The sequence below is a fragment of the Lactuca serriola genome, chromosome 9 (genome assembly GCF_051521515.1).
Source record: "Lactuca serriola cultivar US96UC23 chromosome 9, Lser_US96UC23_V15, whole genome shotgun sequence".
Lineage (NCBI taxonomy): Eukaryota > Viridiplantae > Streptophyta > Magnoliopsida > Asterales > Asteraceae > Lactuca > Lactuca serriola.
In genome coordinates, this window is record NC_136416.1 from 194,012,776 (window position 1) to 194,034,460 (window position 21,685).

A 21,685-nucleotide genomic window follows, 5' to 3' on the forward strand; every position below is an offset into this window, starting at 1 on the left:
TTCTGGCTCTTTAAATAAAAGTAATAAGTGAAGGTTTAATTATTGTTGTTGTAATGAATAAACGAGTGTTTTTAAATATTAAATAATTATTGTTTTGTGTTTTAAATGCAATATTTCATAGTTGAAATTTCACCAAAAATATTTAACTTCGAAAATGATAAACTTCATAGAAAACAAAAATCCAAGAAATTCCATGGGATTGGATTGAGGCCAATATGAATATCACCATTGAACCGGTCTCATGATTTTAATGTGTGTATTTTTTCAGTTTGATTTGGATTTTTTTTTCGATTTGATCTTGATTTTTAACTTTTTATCTACATAGAGATATTTGAGTTGAGTGTGAGGGTGAAAATTACAAGTTATTTTCTATTTCAATTGGCCAAGTAAAAGCCGTATTGGGCCTAAGAAAGGCCCCAAACTTTGACTGAACAACTAACAACGTGGTGAAAGTAGAACCTTAGGATTTTTACTGTTTAATCAATCGGAAGAGCGCCGGGTACCACCGTTACCGTCCTTCGTCGGCTCCTCTCTCCGCCGCGCATCCTCTACTATCTCACCTGATCCAATGGTACGTGTATCCCCTTCGAAAATTTTATGCTTTCTGTTCTAGAATCGCTGCTTGTATATTTACTGTTTAAACACCCTAAAATCGACGTTATTTTTGTAGGCTCCGAAGAAGGAGAAGGCACCTCCGCCGTCTTCCAAACCCGCTAAGTCCGGCGGTGGAAAGCAGAAGAAGAAGGTCACAATACATTTACTTTGTTTCGAGCTTGTTGATGATTACTGATTCGTTTCCATCTATGAGTTTGTTTCCATGCTGTAATATTAGAAGTTTGATGATCATGAAATTGATGTTGCGGAATGCAGAAATGGAGCAAGGGAAAGCAAAAGGATAAGGTAAACAACATGGTGCTGTTTGATAAAGCTACTTATGATAAGCTAATTTCCGAGGCACCAAATTCAAGCTCATCACTCCTTCAATTCTCTCTGATCGTTTGAGGGTATTTTTTTTCTCCTACGTTCTTATTCCTTTTATTGAAGACATCTCTTTGCAGCATCATTTAGGTTAAGTTCTTGTGTCAAAATAGAATGTACCTTACTTTAGGGGTACGTTTAATTTTAGGGTTTTAGGAGCACTTATGAGATTGTATCCATGCTCTGAACATATTTGCACCCAAGGATCTAAACATATTTTGCACCCAAGGATCTAAACATATTTTGATGATTTTGTTTTGACTTCCATGTATCTTATTTACTTTGTCTGATTTATTGTATCTTTGGCTTGCCTCTTTCTATAGGACAAAAAATGAATAGTATAATGAATCATGAACTAGGTTTTCTTGTTTGTAATTTGTTGAAATACATTTCTTGATATCTAGTTATGGTAAAACATTTTTGGAATTTATTTTTTTCTTTCTTGCTCTTACATTAATGGGAGATGTAGACGTTTTTTAAGCAACTTATTCTATGCTTTCATAGTCCTGTTCACTTTGCTTTTGAGTTCGGTATAAAAAAAAATATAAAAGAAAATGGTAGATTGGGGACCACAAGGATAGTGTATTCTTCATTGTAAACATTGTATAGAATAATCTAGGCCTCCAGGGTAATTTATTATGACTAGGACAAGGAGGGTATTTTTGTCTTTTGTATATATGTCCCAACTTCTTCGGTGGACAAATGTTTGAAATCTGTTTCATTGACACCGGTCTCAGTCTCAGTCTTATGCATGTCAAACACAATACGAAGCTATCATGTTTTGTTCTGTCATATCATGTGCAACAAATATATGTTTAAAGTTGGATTACATCATTTTTTTAAATCCTATACTTCTATTTATGTATTGTGATTATGAATATTTTTTTAATGATGATGACAGATTAATGGATCACTAAAAAGAAAAGAGATCAGAGAGTTGATGGTAAGAGGTGCAATTCGGATGGTTTCTGCTCATTCAAGCCAGCAGATATACACAAGAGAACAATTCATTAATACGGCAACTTTTTTCCTTATGTGTACTTGTGATTTCCTTAGATTGTTATAGTTGTTTGAGAGAGGCGAGAAAGAACGATTGAAGGACATTCTGAGTGAAAAGCTTATCGAGTGTGGTTAGAAAGATGAAATGAAATCCCTTTCTAGGTTCTCTCTCTCTCTCTCTCTCTCTCTCTCTCTCTCTCTCTCTCATAACATGTACATATACACACATACATAATAGAGATGCATATACTGGCTCGACCTCTCTGTTCTTATGCATATACAGTGGTGACCTGTGAAAGCAAACTTAGATGAAAGAATGGAATAATGTCATTAACCATGATATTGGTGAAGCAAAGACCCTGTTTTTGGAAGGAGTTGAGGAGGATAATCCAGGTTTTCCACTAGATTTTGTAGGGATTACTGTTGTAATTGATACATGGTAGTCTATTAAACATTGTAGCTTCAAAAGCAACCTACTAAAAAGAGTGTGCAGGGGCAATGTGGTACTAAAACTTTCAAAATTGAATTCTTTTAATATAATAACGGTGTGCATGGGGCAGTATGGTCCTAAAACTGTAAAATTTGAATTTGACTAATATAATAACAGTGTGCAGTGGCAATATGGTCCTAAAATTGTAAAAAAAAAAAAAAAATTATTAATATAAAAAGTGTGCAGGGGCAGTATGGTCCTAAAAATGTAAAAATTGATTTTTTTAAAATATTAAAACAGTGTTTAGGGGAAATATCATCCTACACTTAAAAAATTAATTTTTATTAATATAAAAAACAATGTTCATGGGCAATATCGTGCTAACACTGTAAAAATTGATTTTTTTTAATCTAAAAACAGTGTGCAGGGTCAATATGGCCCTAAAACTTTAAGAATTGGATTGTATTAATATAAAACAGTGGGCAGAGGCAATATAGTCCAAAAATTATAAAATCGTTTCTGAACAACTTGATTGCTACAACATTTGTTACGAGCATAGTTTTTTCCAATAAATTTTAAAATAAAGAACATTGCAAAGCTAAATTGAACTGATATCTTTATTTCGTGAATGGGGCACCATGTCATGACCTTTTCTATAATATTAATTGTGTGCTAAAGTACTACAACTTCTGGTTCTGTAGGTATACATTGCTATTATCCGGAATGTGATTGCTTCAAGGAGTAAGGGTTTAATCCCTCTATCAGAAATCAAGTTTTATTGGTCTCATCATTGATTAATTGTTGCATATTTTCTTTTGGATGAAGTTTTTCATTATCCATATGGTGCTCAAATGTTTCTTTTTTATGTCATATTTTGCTATTTTAAAGAAGAGTACTTTGTCTAAGTTCATAACAGGTATATGTTTCACTGATATTCTTATGTTTTCTTCTAGTTCATACAAAACCAATGGTTTATTTTCAGTGTCTCAAATGAAAATAAAATACAGGTATGATATCTATATGTCCATGTAATTTCATCTCTTATATCCTTACAAAAATGCTTATGATTTTGAAAGGTTTGGGATCTAGAACGACGAAAATGCTTATTATTTGAAAATGTTGACTTTTACTAAGGTTATGACAAAAAATATAATTACGAAATCTGATAAAATTATTAGTTGTTTGAACGAGACATATTGATATTTTAAAACCATGAACACATATAATGTTTTTCTAGGATTGTAGCCTTAAAGAGCATGTTGGTTAAACGTAGGGTACATGTCTGCAAGTAGCTTGGCGACATCTGATTAAGACCTAATGCCAACAAGGTGAGTTTTCTTTCGTGTTCTGTGATTGCTCACACATAAATGTTTATCATATGTTTATTATGCGGTTATTTATTTATTTATTAATAGTATGTTTTATGATAAGTATGGTTGTGTGCAAATGTTATTTTGGATTTGTTATATACCGTGTGTGTTTTTTGGATGACATGTTTAGCGGGAATGGGTAGGTGTTTAATTGTCGTGATCATGATAGATGTGTGTGATCGGCGGGGATGAGAATTGAGAATCGTAGTCATTTCCTTGGATATTTAAAATTCTTGAGTACAATTTGATAGGTTGTACCAAGGGGAGGGGAAACGAGCCACTGGTTCTTTCTCTGGATAATTAATCATTTCCTTAAATTATGCTATCGGGTGATATGTTTTGCTGAAGATATATGATAAAACTATTTGTTTTTTTAAGTGATGAACATGTATGTGCAACATGAACTCACTAGGCTCTAGGTTTACCCTTTTAGAAATTTTAAATGTGCGCAATTCAGGAAACTATTTAACAAGTGGCGGTAAGAATGCTAACGAGAATGATTGATCAACAAGACTGCAAATGAGTTCTGCAAGGACGTAACACCCGGAGCTCTTCGGTTGAAGACGTTATTTTATTTTATTATGTTTCCACTATAGTTTAGTCTATAATTAAGCTTATAATTGATCTTGGGAGATGTTGAAACGATTATTTTTTATTTAATCGATATTTGAAAAGTGGAGTGTTACAAAGCACCGTTTTCTTATTCATTGTATTTGGTAGATGAATTGCTCTGTCACTTTAACTCAAGCTTCGTAAATTGTCAAAAGGTGCTAAACATAAATTTACATGTAATAAGTTTATGTCATATCACCTTAGATGTCAAAAGTAAGCTAAGCAATGTAAAACTACAATCCGCTTCTAATCTAATAAATAAGTAGAATTTTGCCACGTGGCATTCTCTAAGCCCTCCAAGATCAAATTTTCCCTCTCAAATTATTAACTGAATTTCCAAAAATACCCATTGGTTTATTCAACTCATGGTAGAGAAAAATTAGGAATGAGATCTGCATTTAAAATGGAAACATGATTCCTCCATTTTACTTATATATCTTCTCCCGTTTTTTCTGCTTTTAAACCCGTGGAATTGTAATCTCCTAGAAGATATGAATTATCAACCCAAATCTCCCTAAATCGGATATATATCATCAATACAAATCAGTATATTACTTCCTTTATTCTTTATCTCCCCCGTTTCTCGCTATAACCCTATGACCAGAACAGTTCATGATTGACCAGAACAGTTCATGATTGATCTCTTCCAGGAGATTACAACTTCAAAAGCTTCAAATTTTGAGATTCTGACTAGGCTGAGCGCAGATCCGAGCATCGCTGATCTTTCGGTTGAAGGCTGTTGTTTTAAACCCCCATACTTATGGTAATCATCGTTGCTCATCATCTCCATTAATTTCCTTATTCTCGAGCAAATCCTTTCAGATGCAAACTTTAATTGTTGATATGTTAATTAGGGTTTTCATGCATATTTCAATTGATTTTTGAAATTAGTGATTCTGTAGGTTGCTTTGAAGTGTTTGTATATTATATCCATGTATAATAATGTGAGTATTTCGTTATTTGATTTTTTATTTTATCAGCAGAGAAGTCCACCGATTATTCCTAGATTTTTTTAGCGTAAGGAGACTGCATAATTTGAAATTTTGAGGTTAGGTTTTCTTTAAAAATGCACATGTTGAACATTTAAATTTCGTTAATCACATTATAAAACCATATAGATGAGAATGAGTTAAAATTCATTTCTCGATCTTGAGTTGTGCTTGCAGCTTTGTTCTTGTAAATTAACTTCTATATTAAAGTTTTCTTTTGTGGATATACACTTTTACTACCGCTGTTTCCCCATAAACCATCAGTCGCCACCATTACACTTCTTCTCTCTTCGGGCCATTCTCTGATTCTGCCAGATTTATTGTTCCGATACCAGAGGTGAAGCAAGTGAAGGTAAACAAAAAATCACTATTTGTCTTCTTTAAAGATTTTGTTTATAAGATCTAAAAAGTTGTTATTTTTCTAGTTTATAAAGCTTTTGAATCATGGTGAAAGCTTTATAATTACTTCAGATGGCATTTGGGATGATTTGTTGACGGAAACCGCAATCGAATATTGTCGCCGTTTGCTGTCTGTAGTTATGGCACTTGAAAACTTTAATAAATTTTGAAGTTTGTTAATTTTTGTCAGAAATTAGTTTTTTTATCAAGTGTATAACCAATGCATCGATGATATTGAGGTTGAATGTGCAATGTTATGTATAAGGATGTATTTGAGGTCGATTTAGTGTATCCCACCAAACAAGCTTCTATGAACGGGGAGGAAGAATTTAATAGACATTGGCTTCCAAGTATGGTGACTTGGTATGAATGGATTTGACAAAATCTGATTAAAGGTAGTTTCAAAGCTTAATCATCTTAAAGTCATTTGTCAATAAAAAGTTTATAAATACCTCGATACTATACTTTTTAGTGATCTTTGCTTAAAAGGGTTCTTTTATATGCTCTTTGCAAGTATGTGTTTTGACCTTTTCCCCCCTCTAATGTTTTATGTTTATCTTTACCGTTTCATATTTTCCTGGCAACACTAACAATTGCAGCTTTGAGGACACTTTAGTTTGATATCACAAAAAACTATATACAGTATACAAATTATGATTAGGTGGTGTTTTCTTTTTGACTTAACGGTTTAATTTTAGCATACAAGCGATTCCTGATCAATGGGCAATCAAACAAGGTTATATTTATGTTTAATTTTTTTGATAGATATTCATTGTTTATGGGGTCTTAGTAGTTGGTTGCTATTAATGACACTTTTTTGTACAACTCACAAATTATATAAATGGTGGCAATTATGTATATTATATCATTGAAAATGTCAAATCAAGTGCACTGGTGTTGTATCTTCTACAATTATAATTGCACTTACGAGCAAAGGTTACAACATTTGGTAATGTAATCTCATAACCTATATATTTCAACCTTTTTTATATAACACCAAAGTAGCATTTATCATTTTATTGTTACATGGTCAAATTAGAAAAGATAAAACTTTATTAGATTGATAAAAAGATATCTTTCAGCCAAATGTTGAGAGGGTTTAAGTCCCGCTTTGGAGAAAAAGTTGTAGAATAGAATTAGAATAGCGGGTGCCTTTTTTTATAGCACAATATTTAAACTTTGTGAAAAGGCTAAAATGGTAACTTGATTGAAAAATCAAGAATCCCTTTGCTTTAACATAAAAACGATGGCATTGTACTATTGTATTAGTTTGTATTTTTGGTTTTGGACCTTTGTTTCTAGCTACATCACGATGAACATAGTTATATCACATTCAAATAGAATTAAAATAGTTTAAAAAAGTTGCAATATACAAAAGGGTTGGAAAATGACACTAGGTTCTTTTTTAAAATTATAAAGTACTTTGCTATTTTTGCAAAGGGCAAAAATAGATGATGCAAGTCCCAAAAATGAGACAAGTGAAGAAATACAAGAAAATTGTTTTTCAAATTGAAGTGATATGGTTTCAATAATTTTTTGTTTGTTGCCGGGCAGTTTGGTCATTTTTGGAAATTACAAGGGAAAGTAAAAACAAAGTGTAATTTGGTCATTTGTTGATTTTTTTTAGAGTTCAAATAAATTATAAAGATTTTTAGAACAAGTTGGGTAGAAATGACATTTTGGTAAGGAACAAAAAAATACATGAAAAAAAGATTAAAATAAGCCAGATCCATGCTAATTGTGAGATTGTGTATTTTTCATTTATTGATTGCATGTGGTATTACATCTTTTTAACCAAAATTTACTCTTTGGTATTAGCAATTTCATAAAATATAAGTTGAAAATGGTTGAAAGTGATTCCATGGTTTTGAATTAATGTTTACTCGTTTGCATTTAAAAATAATTATAATGAATTTTTGGGTTGGATTTTATTTTTGTATATGGAACAAAGAATGTGGGTTTCATTTTACAAGGTTAAAATGGAAATTTTGTATCATGTTTATTATTTTGTTATCGATGGAATTAATGAATCATTTTATTTTGTTCATTTTTTTTTTACTTAGATACAAAAAACAAAGAAAGTAACTTATAAAAGTTTTAAGTGTATTGTGCTTTTTTTGGTAGAATGTTATAAATACATTTCTATTATAACTATAAAGGAATGATATATTATTTTATTACATACTTAATTTTTTAATTCTATTTAAAATTAAAACTCTGGGTTTCACGGGTTTTAACCTAATAGGATTATATTTAACTCCTTAATTTCCACATCGACTCAATAAAATAATGGATACAAACCAAATTGGTACAATAACGAGTGTTATAAAATTAGCCCATAATTTCTATTGATTTATTCAATAAACCAATTTAATACATAATCATCAATAATTCAACAAATAATTCAACATGGGGTTTTACTATTTCACATCATCAAAAAGCATAGATTGTATTTGTTTAATCCTTCATCTTGATCATATATATATATATATATATATATATATATATATATATATATATATATATATATATATATATATATACACACTTGCATACATACCTTCATAAATACCTTCACAAAATTGCCCAAATTAAACATTATTAATGACCAATGGATCTAAAAAGCTCTTTTTTCAACTCCATTTTACTTCGATAATGTTATCTTACAAAGTATACAATTATACATAGTGTTTTCTATTTAATTGCGTAAACTACAATTACTATTATATTTGAGAACTAAATTCTATAATATTTAAAGACAAAATCTTTAGGAGTATAGTTGGTTAAAATCATTTTATCTACCCTCATATTATCATTATAATGTTATCTTACAAAGCATACATAGTGTTTTCTATTTAATTGCGTAAACTACAATTACTATTATATTTGAGAACTAAATTCTATAATACTTAAAGACAAAATCTTTAGGAGTATAGTTGGTTAAAATCATTTTACCTACCCTCATATTATCATTTAATGATGTACTAATTTTCCATATGCACAATCTTTACAATTTAGTCCCTTTATTATCTTAAAATTAGTTGTTAAATAGTTATATTTGTTTCATTGCAACGCGGACATTTATTCCAACAACAGGTCTACAAAAAGTAAAATTAATCATACCACCGAACAATATCGATCATGTCTTTCAATGCAACACAGACGTTCTCACCTTCCAATGATAGTAACAATTATTTACGCAAGTATCACAATATGATATGCATGTGAACAAATGGTGGAATCAAAGTGAAACAAACGGTTAAACAATTTTAAAGACAAAGATCAACATTTACCTATTGGTTTTGCAATGACGGAGTATACAAAGAACTTTGCAGTGTATACTGGTAACATGGCCATGGACGAAATTGCTTGGAAAAATATAGTAACAACAATAAAATAAATGATGGGTCTAGACTAAGATACATTTATATAGCCCAAACATAAAGTAACAAAGGTATATGCGTGAGTGTTTTATCTTTATAATATATGAAGATGCTTCATTTGTCTTAAGTGTTTTGGCATATGGTGTCATAGGTATAATCAAACTTTTGCACTATAAATATACACTAGATTAGTACTTCTATATCAATCTAATCCAAAATGGCAAAAAGCACCAATCCTCTTGCCGTTATATTTGTTTTTCTCTTCGTCTTCTTCCTAGTCTTGCGTATAGGTAAGCAAAAACCGAAAAACTGGTTCTCAATGAAAAAAAAAATACATCATTAATTAGTTGCTAAAAAGTATGTTGCTATTAGATTTTTTGTACCCAACGTTTTGTAAATTAGTGATGGAAATTTTATTAAACTTTGTCTGGTTTTATTTTTTATATAATGTTAAACGTAACTGCAGATACAGTGGTGGGTACGAAAGAGACAAACAAGGTATGCGAGCGGAGAAGCAAGACATGGTCAGGGTTTTGTGGAGACTCAAAGCACTGTGATCAACAATGTCGGGAATGGGAGGGGGCAAAACATGGAGCTTGTCACCGAGATGGAGTTGGGAGGGCATGCTTTTGCTATTTTAATTGCTAAATGTTACAAGATCGGTGAAGAACGGGCGAGGTGTATCATGGGTTTCGTAATTTCTAGCTCTTTGAATAAAAGTAATAAGTGAAGGTTTAATTATTGTTGTTGTAATGAATAAACGAGTGTTTTTAAATATTAAATAATTATTTTTTTTTGTTTTAAATGCAATATTTCGTAGTTGAAATTTCACCAAAAGTATTTGATTCCAAAAATGATAAACCTCGTAGAAAACAAAAATCCAAGAAATTCCATGGGATTGGATCGAGCCGGATATGAATATCACCATTGAATCGAATTTGATAGTTGATATAAAAAATTTATATTTAGCTGAATCCGAATAAATACAGGTTGTCCAGTTTCATTGGTTAAACATTCTCTAGTCCATGGGATTGGATCGAGCCCAATATGAATATCACCATTGAATGGAATTTGATAGTAGATATAAAAAAATTATATTTAGTTGAATCCAAATAAATACAGGTTGTCCAGTTCCATCGATTATACATTTTCTCATCCAAAACTATTAACAAAACCAATTATGTAAACTTATACTCTAGGGTTTTGTTGAAATAGAACTACATATTGATGGTCTCAAACCGGTCTCAGGGTCGCTCAACGGTCCGACCTTGGAATGATCTGAATTTTTCTGGACCTATTTTTTCGGTCTGGTCTTTTAGAACCGGTCTCATGATTTTAATTTGTGTAATTTTTTTCACTTTGATTTTGATTTTTTTTCGATTTGATCTTTGATTTTGATTTATATATATATATATATATATATATATATATATATATATATATATATATATATATATATATATATATATATATATATCTGAGCTGAGTGTGAGGGTGAAAATTACTAAGTTATTCTGTATTTCAATTGGCCCAACTAATAGCGGTATTGGGCCTAAGAAAGGCCCCAAACTTTGACCGAACAACTAACAACGTGGTGAAAGTAGAAACTTAGGGTTATTACTTTTTAATCAATCGCAAGAGCGTCGGGCACCACTTAGATTAAAGAATGGAATAATGTCATTAACCATGATATTGGTGAAGCAAAGACCCTGTTTTTGAAAGGAGTTGAGGAGAATAATCTAGGTTTTCCACTAGATTTTGCAGGGATTATTGTTGTAATTGATACACGGTAGTCTATTAAACATTGTAGCTTCAAAATCAACCCACTAAAAAGAGCGTGCAGGGTAACCTGGTCCTAAAACTTTAAAAATTGAATTCTTTCAATATAATAACCGTGTGCATGGGGCAGTATGGTCCTAAAACTGTAAATTTTGAATTTTACTAATATAATAACAGTGTACAGTGGCAATATGGTCCTAAAACTGTAAAAAATTAATTTTATTAATATAAAAAATGTGCAGGGGCAGTATTGTCCTAAAAATGTAAAAATTGATTTTTATTTTTGTAATATTAAAACAGTGTTTAGGGGCAATATCATCCTACAACTTAAAAATTGATTTTTATTGATATAAAAAACAGTGTTCATGGGCAATATCGTCCTAACACTGTAAAAATTGATTTTTTTTAATGTAAAAACAGTGTGCAGGGTCAATATGGCCCAAAAACTTTAAGAATTGAATTTTATTAATATAAAAACAGTGGGCAGGGGCAATATAGTCTTAAAACTATAAAATCGTTTCTGAACAACTTGATTGCTACAACATTTGTTACCAGCATAGTTTTTCCAATAAATTTTAAAATAAAGAACACTACAAAGCTAAATTGACCTAATATCTTTTTTCCGTCAATGGGGCACCATGTCATGACCTTTTCTATAATATTAATCTTGTGCTAAAGTACTACAACTTCTGGTTCTGTAGGTATACATTGCTATTATCCGGAATGTGATTGCTTCAAGGAGTAAGGGTTTAATCCTTCTATCAGAAATCATGCTTTATTGGTCTCATCACTGATTAATTACTGCATATTTTCTTTTGTATGAACTTTTTCATTATCCATATGGTGCTCAAATGTTTCTTTTTTTATGTCATATTTTGCTATTTTAAAGAAGAGTTCTCTGTCTAAGTTCATAACAGGTGTATGTTAATGTTTCACTGATATTCTTATGTTTTCTTCTAGTTCATACAAAACCAAGGGTTTATTTTCAGTGTCTCGAATGAAAATGAAATACAGGTATGATATCTATATGTCCATGTAATTTCATCTCTTATATCCTTACAAAAATGCTTATGATTTTGAAAGGTTTGGGATCTAGAACGGCGACAGTTGGATGCTAATTTATAATGGGGATCCGATATAAGTGTATTATCTGTAATTTGTAGCACTAATTACATGTGAGTTTCCCAAAAAGTTGACTTCTTACATTTCATATTTTCAATCTGATGTAAAAGGATCATAGGAATGTTCATCGTTAATTGTATATTGTTACAAACAGATATGTTAGAGATGAGTATGGATATTTGTCTGTGTTGAAGTATGAAATTGAAAAAGGGAATATCCAACCTATGTCCTATCAGCTTCTTCCAGATATCATAGCTGGTAATGCAATTGCTCACTACTGACTTCTACTAATTGATAGTTGGCGCATTTTTACATAATTAAGATAATTAATTATCAATACTTTTCATTTTTGCAAATGGAGGTGGGATTCAAATACCTGATCACCAATCTGTTGAGGGACTTGTTGCCCAACCGTGTTCCACTAGGAAGACGTATAAAAAAAATTAATCTTTTCTTTTTGGTTTATCATTGAAATTCATTACCTGTTTTCTTTCTTTATGATCAGTAGGTCAATCTTTCGTAATGTCCATAAATGGATTGGGCTAAGTTATGTTGCTTGTATCTTTTAATCTGCAGAGTGCTGATTGCATATCAAGACGGGTTGACAATTTTATGGGCTGTGGGTATGATCAATTTTCGATATATGAGTTTTATTTTTCAACTTAATCCAAAAAAATGCTATGTAATCATTTTTACACAAGGTATTGTTTACCATAAAATTTGTTTGTTATTTGGGTGAAATAAGAATCATTACTATTTTTCTTAACTCATTATGTAATAATGCGTCCGTTGCTTAGAGACTAATTTTATAATCTTCCTGTTTTTTTGATTTCTTTGGCGTGTCTAACCCCGCAAAACGAGATTTTTTCCTAGTTAATATACATATGAAAGGCATAACCGCCTTATGAACAGTAAAGTATGTGAGGGGCGCCTGCTTTTTGACATAAATGGTCCCTAAACTTTAATAAGATTGTCAATTTAGGCTCACTTTTTAAATTTTATTTAGTTTTGGGCAATTTTTTTAACTGAAAAACCAGTTGGACCACTTTTAATTTTTTTTAGTTAATTTTTTTTTAACAAAGCCAACATCACTTACTAGTTATATTTAATACTCCCTGTTTTGTGATAAGTTGCTAGTTTTTATTTTAATTTCTTTTAGACTTAAAATCACAACTTACAAAACAACCTTTGTAGTTTGATAATTTAAACTTCTATCTATCTTTAAATTTTATTAGTTTGGAGTATTAAATTTGAAGGGGACGGGGGGAGGGGGAATTTTATTATTTGAAAATGTTGAATTTTATTAAGGTTATGACGAAAAATATAATTACGAAATCTTATAAAATTATTAGTTGTTTGAACGAGACATATTGATAGTTTAAAACCATGAACATATATAATGTTTTTTCTAGGATTGTAGCCTTAAAGAGCATGTTGGTTAAACGTAGGGTACATGTCTGCAAGTAGGTTTGCGACATCTGATAAAGACCTAATGCCAACAAGGTGAGTTTTCTTTCGTGTTCTGTGATTGCTCATACATAAATGTTTATCATATGTTTATTATGCGGTTATTTATTTATTTATTAATAGTATGTTTTATGATAAGTATGGTTGCGTGTAAATGTTATTTTGTATTTGTTATATACCGTGTGTGTTTTTTTGGATGACATGTTTAGCGGGAACGGGTAGGTGTTTAATCGTCGTGATCATGACAGATGTGTGTGATCGGCGGGGATGAGAATTGAGAATCATAGTTATATACTTGGATATTTAAATTCTAGAGTACAATTTGATAGGTTGTACAAAAGGGAGGGGAAACGAGCCACTGGTTCTTTCTCTGGATAATTAATCATTTCCTTAAATTATGCTATCGGGTGATATGTTTTGCTGAAGATATATGATAAAACTATTTGTTTTTTTAAGTGATGAACATGTATGTGCAACACAAACTCACTAGGCCCTAGACTTACCTTTTTATAAATTTTGAATGTTCGCAATTTAAAAAACGATTTAACAAGTGGCAGCAAGAAGGCTAATGTGAATGATTGATCAACAAGACGGCAAATGAGTTCCACAAAGACGTAACACCCGGAGCTCTTCGATTGAAGACTTTACTTTATTTTCTTATGTTTCCGTTGTAATTTAATTTATAACTAAGTTTATAATTGATCTTGGGAGATGTTGAAACGATTATTTGTCGTTTAATCGATATTTGAAAAGTGGGGTGTTACAAAGCACCGTTTTCTTACTCTAGTATTTGGTAGATGAATTGCTCTATCAATTTTAACTCAAGCTCAAAAGGGGCTAAACATAATTTTACGTGTAATAAGTTTATGTCATACCACCTTAGATGTCATAAGGAAGCTAAGCAATGTAAAACACTAAAACTACAATAGGATTATATTTAACTCCTTATTTCCACATCAACTCAATAAAATAATGGATACAAACCAAATTGGTACGATAAGTGTTATAAAATTAGCCAATAATTTCTATTGATTTATTCAATAAACCAATTTAATACATAATCATCAATAATTCAACATGGGGTTTTACTATTTCACATCATCAAAAAGCATAGATTGTATTTGTTTAATCCTTCATCTTGATCATATATATATATATATATATATATATATATATATATATATATATATATATACCTTCACAAAATGCCCAAATTAAACATTATTAATGACCAATGGATCTAAAAAGCTCTTTTTTCAACTCCATTTTACTTCGATAACCTTATCTTACAAAGCATTCATAGTGTTTATCTATTTAATTGTGTAAACTACAATTAATATTATATTTGAGAACTAAATCCTATAATACTCAAAGACAAAATCTTTAGGAGTAAGAGTAAACCTTAAGACTCATAGTTGGTTAAAATCATTTTATCTACACTCATATTATCATTTAATGATGTACTAATTTTCCATATTCACAATCTTTACAATTTAGTCCGTTTATTATCTTAAAATTAGTTGTTAAATAGTTATATTTGTTTCATTGCTACGTGGACATTTATTTCAACAACCGATCTACAAAAAGTAAAATTAATCATACCACCGAACAATATCGATCATGTCTTTGAATGCAACGCGGACGTTCTCACCTTCCAATGATAGTAACAATTATATACACAAGTATCACAATATGATATGCATGTGAACAAATGGTGGAATCAGTGTGAAACAAACGGTTAAAGAATTTTAAAGACAAAGATCAACATTTACCTATTGGTTTTGCAAGGACGGAGTATACAAAGAACTTTGCAATGTATACTGGTAACATGGCCATGGACGAAATTGCTTGGAAAAACATAGTAACAACAATAAATGATGGATCTAGACTAAGATACATTTATATAGCCCAAACATAAGGTAACAAAGGTATATGCGTGAGTGTTTTATCTTTATAATATATGAAGATGCTTCATTTGTCTTAAGTGTTTTGGCATATGGTGTCATAGGTTTAATCAAACTTTTGCATTATAAATATACACTCGATTAGTACTTCTATATCAATCAAATCCAAAATGGCAAAAAGCACAAATCCTCTTGCCATTATAATTGTTTTTCTCTTCGTCTTCTTCCTAGTCTTGCGTATAGGTAAGCAAAAACCGAAAAAGTGGTTCTCAATGAAAAAAATACATCATTAATTAGTTGCTAAAAAATATGTTCCAATTAGATTTTTTTGTGCCCAACGTTTTGTAAATTAGTGATGGTAATTTTATTAAACTTTGTCTGATTTTATTTTTATATAATGTTGAACGTAACTGCAGATACAGTGGTAGGTACGAAAGAGACAAACAAGGTATGCGAGCGGAGAAGCAAGACATGGTCAGGGTTTTGTGGAGACTCAAAGCACTGTGATCAACAATGTCGGGAATGGGAGGGGGCAAAACATGGATCTTGTCACCGAGATACATTTATATAGCCCAAACATAAGGTAACAAAGGTATATGCGTGAGTGTTTTATCTTTATAATATATGAAGATGCTTCATTTGTCTTAAGTGTTTTGGCATATGGTGTCATAGGTTTAATCAAACTTTTGCATTATAAATATACACTCGATTAGTACTTCTATATCAATCAAATCCAAAATGGCAAAAAGCACAAATCCTCTTGCCATTATAATTGTTTTTCTCTTCGTCTTCTTCCTAGTCTTGCGTATAGGTAAGCAAAAACCGAAAAAGTGGTTCTCAATGAAAAAAATACATCATTAATTAGTTGCTAAAAAATATGTTCCAATTAGATTTTTTTGTGCCCAACGTTTTGTAAATTAGTGATGGTAATTTTATTAAACTTTGTCTGATTTTATTTTTATATAATGTTGAACGTAACTGCAGATACAGTGGTAGGTACGAAAGAGACAAACAAGGTATGCGAGCGGAGAAGCAAGACATGGTCAGGGTTTTGTGGAGACTCAAAGCACTGTGATCAACAATGTCGGGAATGGGAGGGGGCAAAACATGGATCTTGTCACCGAGATGGAGTTGGGAGGGCATGCTTTTGCTATTTTAATTGCTAAATGTTACAAGATCGGTGAAGAACGGGCGAGGTGTATCACGAGTTTCGTAATTTCTAGCTCTTTGAATAAAAGTAATAAGTGAAGGTTTAATTATTGTTGTTGTAATGAATAAACGAGTGTTTTTAAATATTAAATAATTATTGTTTTTGTTTTAAATGCAATATTTCATAGTTGAAATTTCACCAAAAGTATTTATTCCAAAAATGATAAACCTCATAGAAATAAAAAAATCCAAGAAATTCCATGGGATTGGATCGAGCCCAATATTAATATCATCATTGAATCGAATTTGATAGTAGATATAAAAAAATTATATTTAGCTGAATCCGAATAAATACAGATTGTTCAGTTTCATCGATTAAACATTCTCCCGTCCATGGGATTGGATCGAGTCCAATATGAATATCACCATTGAATGGAATTTGATAGTAGATATAAAAAAAAATATTTAGTTGAATCCGAATAAATACAGGTTGTCCAGTTTCATCGATTATACATTCTCTCATCCAAAACTATTAACAAAGCCAATTATGTAAACTTATACTCTAGGGTTTGGTTGAAATAGAACTACATATTGATGGTCTCAAACCAGTCTCAGGGTTGCTCAACGATCCGGCCTTGGAATGATGTGAATTTTTCTGGACCTATTTTTTCGGTCTGGTCTTTTAGAACCGGTCTCATGATTTTAATGTGTGTAATTTTTTTCACTTTGATTTCGATTTTTTTTTTATTTGATCTTTTATTTTGATTTTTATCTATATATATATATATATATATATATATATATATATATATATATATATATATATATATGAGTTGAGTGTGAGGGTGAAAATTACTATGTTATTTTGTATTTCAATTGGCCCAAGTAATAGCGGTATTGGGCCTAAGAAAGGCCCCAAACTTTGACCGAACAACTAATGGTGAAAGTAGAAACTTAGGGTTATTACTTTTTAATCAATCGGAAGAGCGCCGGGCACCACCGTTACCGTCCTTCGTCGGCTCCTCTCTCCGCCGCGCATCCTCTACTATCTCACCTGATCCAATGGTACGTGTATCCCCTTCGAAAATTTTCTTCTTTCTGTTCTAGAATCGTTGCCTGTATATTTACTGTTTAAACACTCGACGTTATTTTTGTAGGCTCCGAAGAAGGAGAAGGCACCTCCGCCGTCTTCCAAACCCGCTAAGTCCGGAGGTGGAAAGCAGAAGAAGAAGGTAACAATACATTTACTTTGTTTCAAGCTTGTTGATGATTACCGATTCGTTTGCATCTCTTAGTTTGTTTCCAAGCTGTAATACTATAATTTTGATGATCATGAAATTGCTGTTGCGGAGTGCAGAAATGGAGCAAGGGAAAGCAAAAGGAGAAGGTAAACAACATGGTGCTGTTTGATAAAGCTACTTATGATAAGCTAATTTCCGAGGCACCCAAGTTCAAGCTCATCACTCCTTCAATTCTCTCTGATCGTTTAAGGGTATTTCTTTTTTCTCCTACGTTCTTATTCTTTCTATTGCAGACATCTCTTTGCAGCATCATTTAGGTTAAATTCTTGTGTCAAAATAGCATGTGCCTTACTCTATGGATACGTTTAATTTTAGGGTTTTAGGATCACTTATGAGATTCTATCCATGATCTGAAAATGTACCTAGGAAGAACATTACATGTGGCCCCAAAACTCACTTTTTGCAACCAAAGGATCTTAACATATTTTGATGATTTTGCTTTGACCTCCATATATCTGAAAATGGTAGATTGGGGACCACAAGGATAGTGTATTATTCATTGTAACATTGTATAAAATAATCTACACCTCTAGGGTAATTTATTATGACTAGGATGGGGAGGTCATTTTTGTCATTTACACAAGTGAAAGATCAAAAGCAAGTTCATGTCGGTGGTAGTCTAATACATGTCAAACACAATATAAAGCTATCATGTTTTGCAACAAATATATGTTAAAAGTTGGATTATATTATATTTTTAAATCCTATATTCCTATTTGTGTATTGTGATTATGAATATTTTTTTAATGATGATGACAGATTAACGGATCATTAGCAAGAAAAGCGATTCGAGAGTTGATGGCAAGAGGTGCAATTCGGATGGTTTCTGCTCATTCAAGCCAGCAGATATACACAAGAGCTACCAATACATAAAAACCTCCTTCACAAATAAGTAGAGCTATGTCCACTTTTGACTTTGGCATCTTTATTTAAGTTGATTTAAGTTCATTGAATTGACTAAATTTTGATAAGTCATTTGCAATTCGCCAAAAAAAGTTAGATTTATTTCACATTTTTATTAAATCGATTATTTTTGTTCTCAAATGGTTGGCATGTCATCACTTTTAGTGGTTTTGTTTTTTTCCCATCAAATCATATGTATGATATAGACCGATGTTTGTTCGGATAAAATGTTATAAGCATAAATGTATTTCTCTTAAGAATGAATTAATGATTAAATCGTCTGAATGAGACTAATTTACCCTTACATTTAAAAATAAATTAGAATAAAAAACTACTTTTACATTATTATTCAAAATATTTTACGGGTTTTAACGTTAAAAAAAAGGTCAAATAGTATACTTTAAACCAATGTATATTTGTCTAGATTAATTGTTTAATTATCAACACAAGAAACTAGGTCTTAGTTGAGGCCCACTATAATGAATGTATGAATCCAAATGCATTTTCAAGAGTAAAGATGAGTATGTGATTGGATGATATGTGCCATTGGCAAAATGGCAAATGGTTTAGGTTTTTTAGACATCTCATGATGGAAACAGCTATGTGTAAAAGCTTTTTGTTTGAAATGCTTGTTTGCTCGTGCTTGATGCTATGTCAATTGTTCCGGTCATTAAAAGATAATGACTTGAAAGGATAATGGACTTTTAATTTTATTCATATTTAGTCGCTAAATTTTTTTTCATTATGCCGGTCATAAGAATAAAATATGAACAGTTTCAATAGTTTAGTGGCAAATAGATAATGAAAAAAAAAAATAGTCACTAAATGTGAACAAAGTTGAAAGTTCGTTTCCTTCTCAAATTATCCTAATATTATACCCCAAAAAAGGTATAACGAAACCAATATTATATGTATAAGTTTTAAGTTATAGAACTATGCAATATAAATTTAGAAAATTTCATATTACACACAAAATACATTTAGAAGTATTTTCAATATTATTATTCTTTTTAATTTTTCTTATGAAACTATGTTAAAATATACATACATATAGTTGAAAACATACATACGGTCAAACACATAGATACATAAATGGTCTATATTATATTAAAGTTTCAAAAGTAGCCCCGTATGTAAAAAGTTATTATAGGAATTCTTCCTCGTTAGTTATAAATTTTTTATTTTTAATTTTTTTTATTTTTAACGATTATATTTTAAAAATAAAATGGTATAGCATTAATTTTTTTGTGAGTTTAAAGCATCTTATTTTCATTAAAGAAGAAAAAAATGATAAAGAACATTATGATATTTTTATTTTAAACATACACAAAATAATTTTTCTTAACGGTTTTGTACATGAAACATACATAGTCAAATATAAACTGAAACTACCAACGAACTAACCAACAACATCTGAAAGAGAAAAAGAAGATGATTCTTTAATGAAACTAAGCAACATCATTAGTTTTAAATCTATTATCAATAACTATTGGATTTACATTAAGAATATAATCTTCATAAAGATTTCAAACTAATTTGCATTAGCTCAAACATGAAGTTGAGTATCGATATTTAGATAGAATCAAAACACCCTATTGGTAGCCAATAATTAGATTAGGTGTCTAAAATCAAAACTAAATTGATATAACTTTATAAACTAAAAACAAAATACTTTTTGGGTAGCCTTTAATATCTAAAAATAGTTAGGAACAACTTAAGGAACGTGATGAAATAATTTGTTTTTTATACCTTTTTCGGGGTAGAATATTAGGATAATTTGAGAGGGAAACGAACTTTCAACTTTGTTTACATTTAGTCACTGACCATAGAACTATTGAAATTGTTCACATTTCACCCTATTACTGGTCATAAAGGTAAAATGTGAACGGTTTCAATAGTTTAGTAACAAATAAATAATGAAAAAAAAATTTACTGACTAAATGTGAACAAAATCAAAAGTCCATTACCCTTTCAAGTTATTATCACTTTCAAAAATTATTGACTTGTTCAAGGACCTATAAATGATAAGTTATTATCCCTATACTTTCATTTTATACATATTAGACCAAAAAATATAAAAATTTAGCGGTGGCCCCCCTGCTCACCGATTTTCATACATATTATATTCCCCCACCCCCTCCCCCTAAATCATATGTTGAAGCTCCGCCCCTGTCTGCAAGTTCTTGAGTTCATGAGTTTACACGGTGAAGGCAATGAAGATATGAAAAATCAAACACATAAAGCAACCCAAAAATATTATGGGTTTGTGTTTCAAAAAAATTAATTTACAGAAAATGACCGGAGGTGCAATGTATACCCAAAAAACCGGTTAAACCTATAATATCATGTTATAATGATATATTTTGAGCAATATAAGAACTCTCAATGGTAAATCATGTACGTAACAAAATATTTTACTCTTACAAATATTAACCCTAGTTATACCGTCGAGTTATATGTTAAGATTTTTTAGTTTAATAAAACATTTTTGACATTTTATAAAATAACAAGTACTTCCTACTTTGAATCCAAGTTTCTTACATAAAAATAGGCTATATGGATTAAATAGGATTTGGTGCTAGCTTCAAAGGAAAAAGGTGGGTTAGACATGGTAAGTATCCTTGCTTTTAATGCGGCTCTAATGGAGGTGGAGGTTTGTCACCGATGAACAATAGGCTAGGTGGGTTAAAGACTTAAAGTTATTGAAGTTATACATGGTTTGCATCTAAAAAATTAAATATTTTTAAAAGTCCAAGACCAACAAGAAGAAAAATATCTTTATCTTTATTATAATTTTTTATTTTTAAATAAAAATATATAATGAAAAAAATTAGGCTCTATGCAGCTGTCCACTTTGTCACCCCTCAACGCCCCCATGGTGTGCATGACACTTTTATATG

The 21,685-nt window shown here is 30.8% G+C and overlaps 1 protein-coding gene and 1 pseudogene across 2 annotated transcripts; both read left to right on the forward strand.

Moving 5' to 3' along the window:
• Positions 1 to 414: 414 nt before the first annotated feature.
• On the forward strand, positions 415 to 2,143 carry LOC145072790 (small ribosomal subunit protein eS25x-like; annotated as a pseudogene). The gene is made up of 4 exons (XR_013691149.1): positions 415 to 571; positions 671 to 745; positions 871 to 1,004; positions 1,880 to 2,143. The product of XR_013691149.1 is annotated as a small ribosomal subunit protein eS25x-like (transcript).
• Positions 2,144 to 17,528: 15,385 nt separating this feature from the next.
• LOC145073683 (small ribosomal subunit protein eS25w) lies at positions 17,529 to 18,926 on the forward strand. The gene is made up of 4 exons (XM_079020196.1): positions 17,529 to 17,646; positions 17,739 to 17,813; positions 17,939 to 18,073; positions 18,642 to 18,926. Exons 1-4 carry the CDS (start codon positions 17,644 to 17,646, stop codon positions 18,753 to 18,755), a joined length of 327 nt encoding a protein of 108 aa, XP_078876322.1. The 5' UTR covers positions 17,529 to 17,643; the 3' UTR covers positions 18,756 to 18,926.
• The last annotated feature ends 2,759 nt before the right edge of the window (positions 18,927 to 21,685 follow it).

What these genes read in the sequence shown, in the direction of transcription:
- LOC145073683 (XM_079020196.1), top strand. An exon ending in GTGGAAAGCAGAAGAAGAAG is followed by an intron (nt 17,814 to 17,938) that starts GTAACAATACAT and finishes TGCGGAGTGCAG; the next exon opens with AAATGGAGCAAGGGAAAGCA. An exon ending in TTCTCTCTGATCGTTTAAGG is followed by an intron (nt 18,074 to 18,641) that starts GTATTTCTTTTT and finishes TGATGATGACAG; the next exon opens with ATTAACGGATCATTAGCAAG.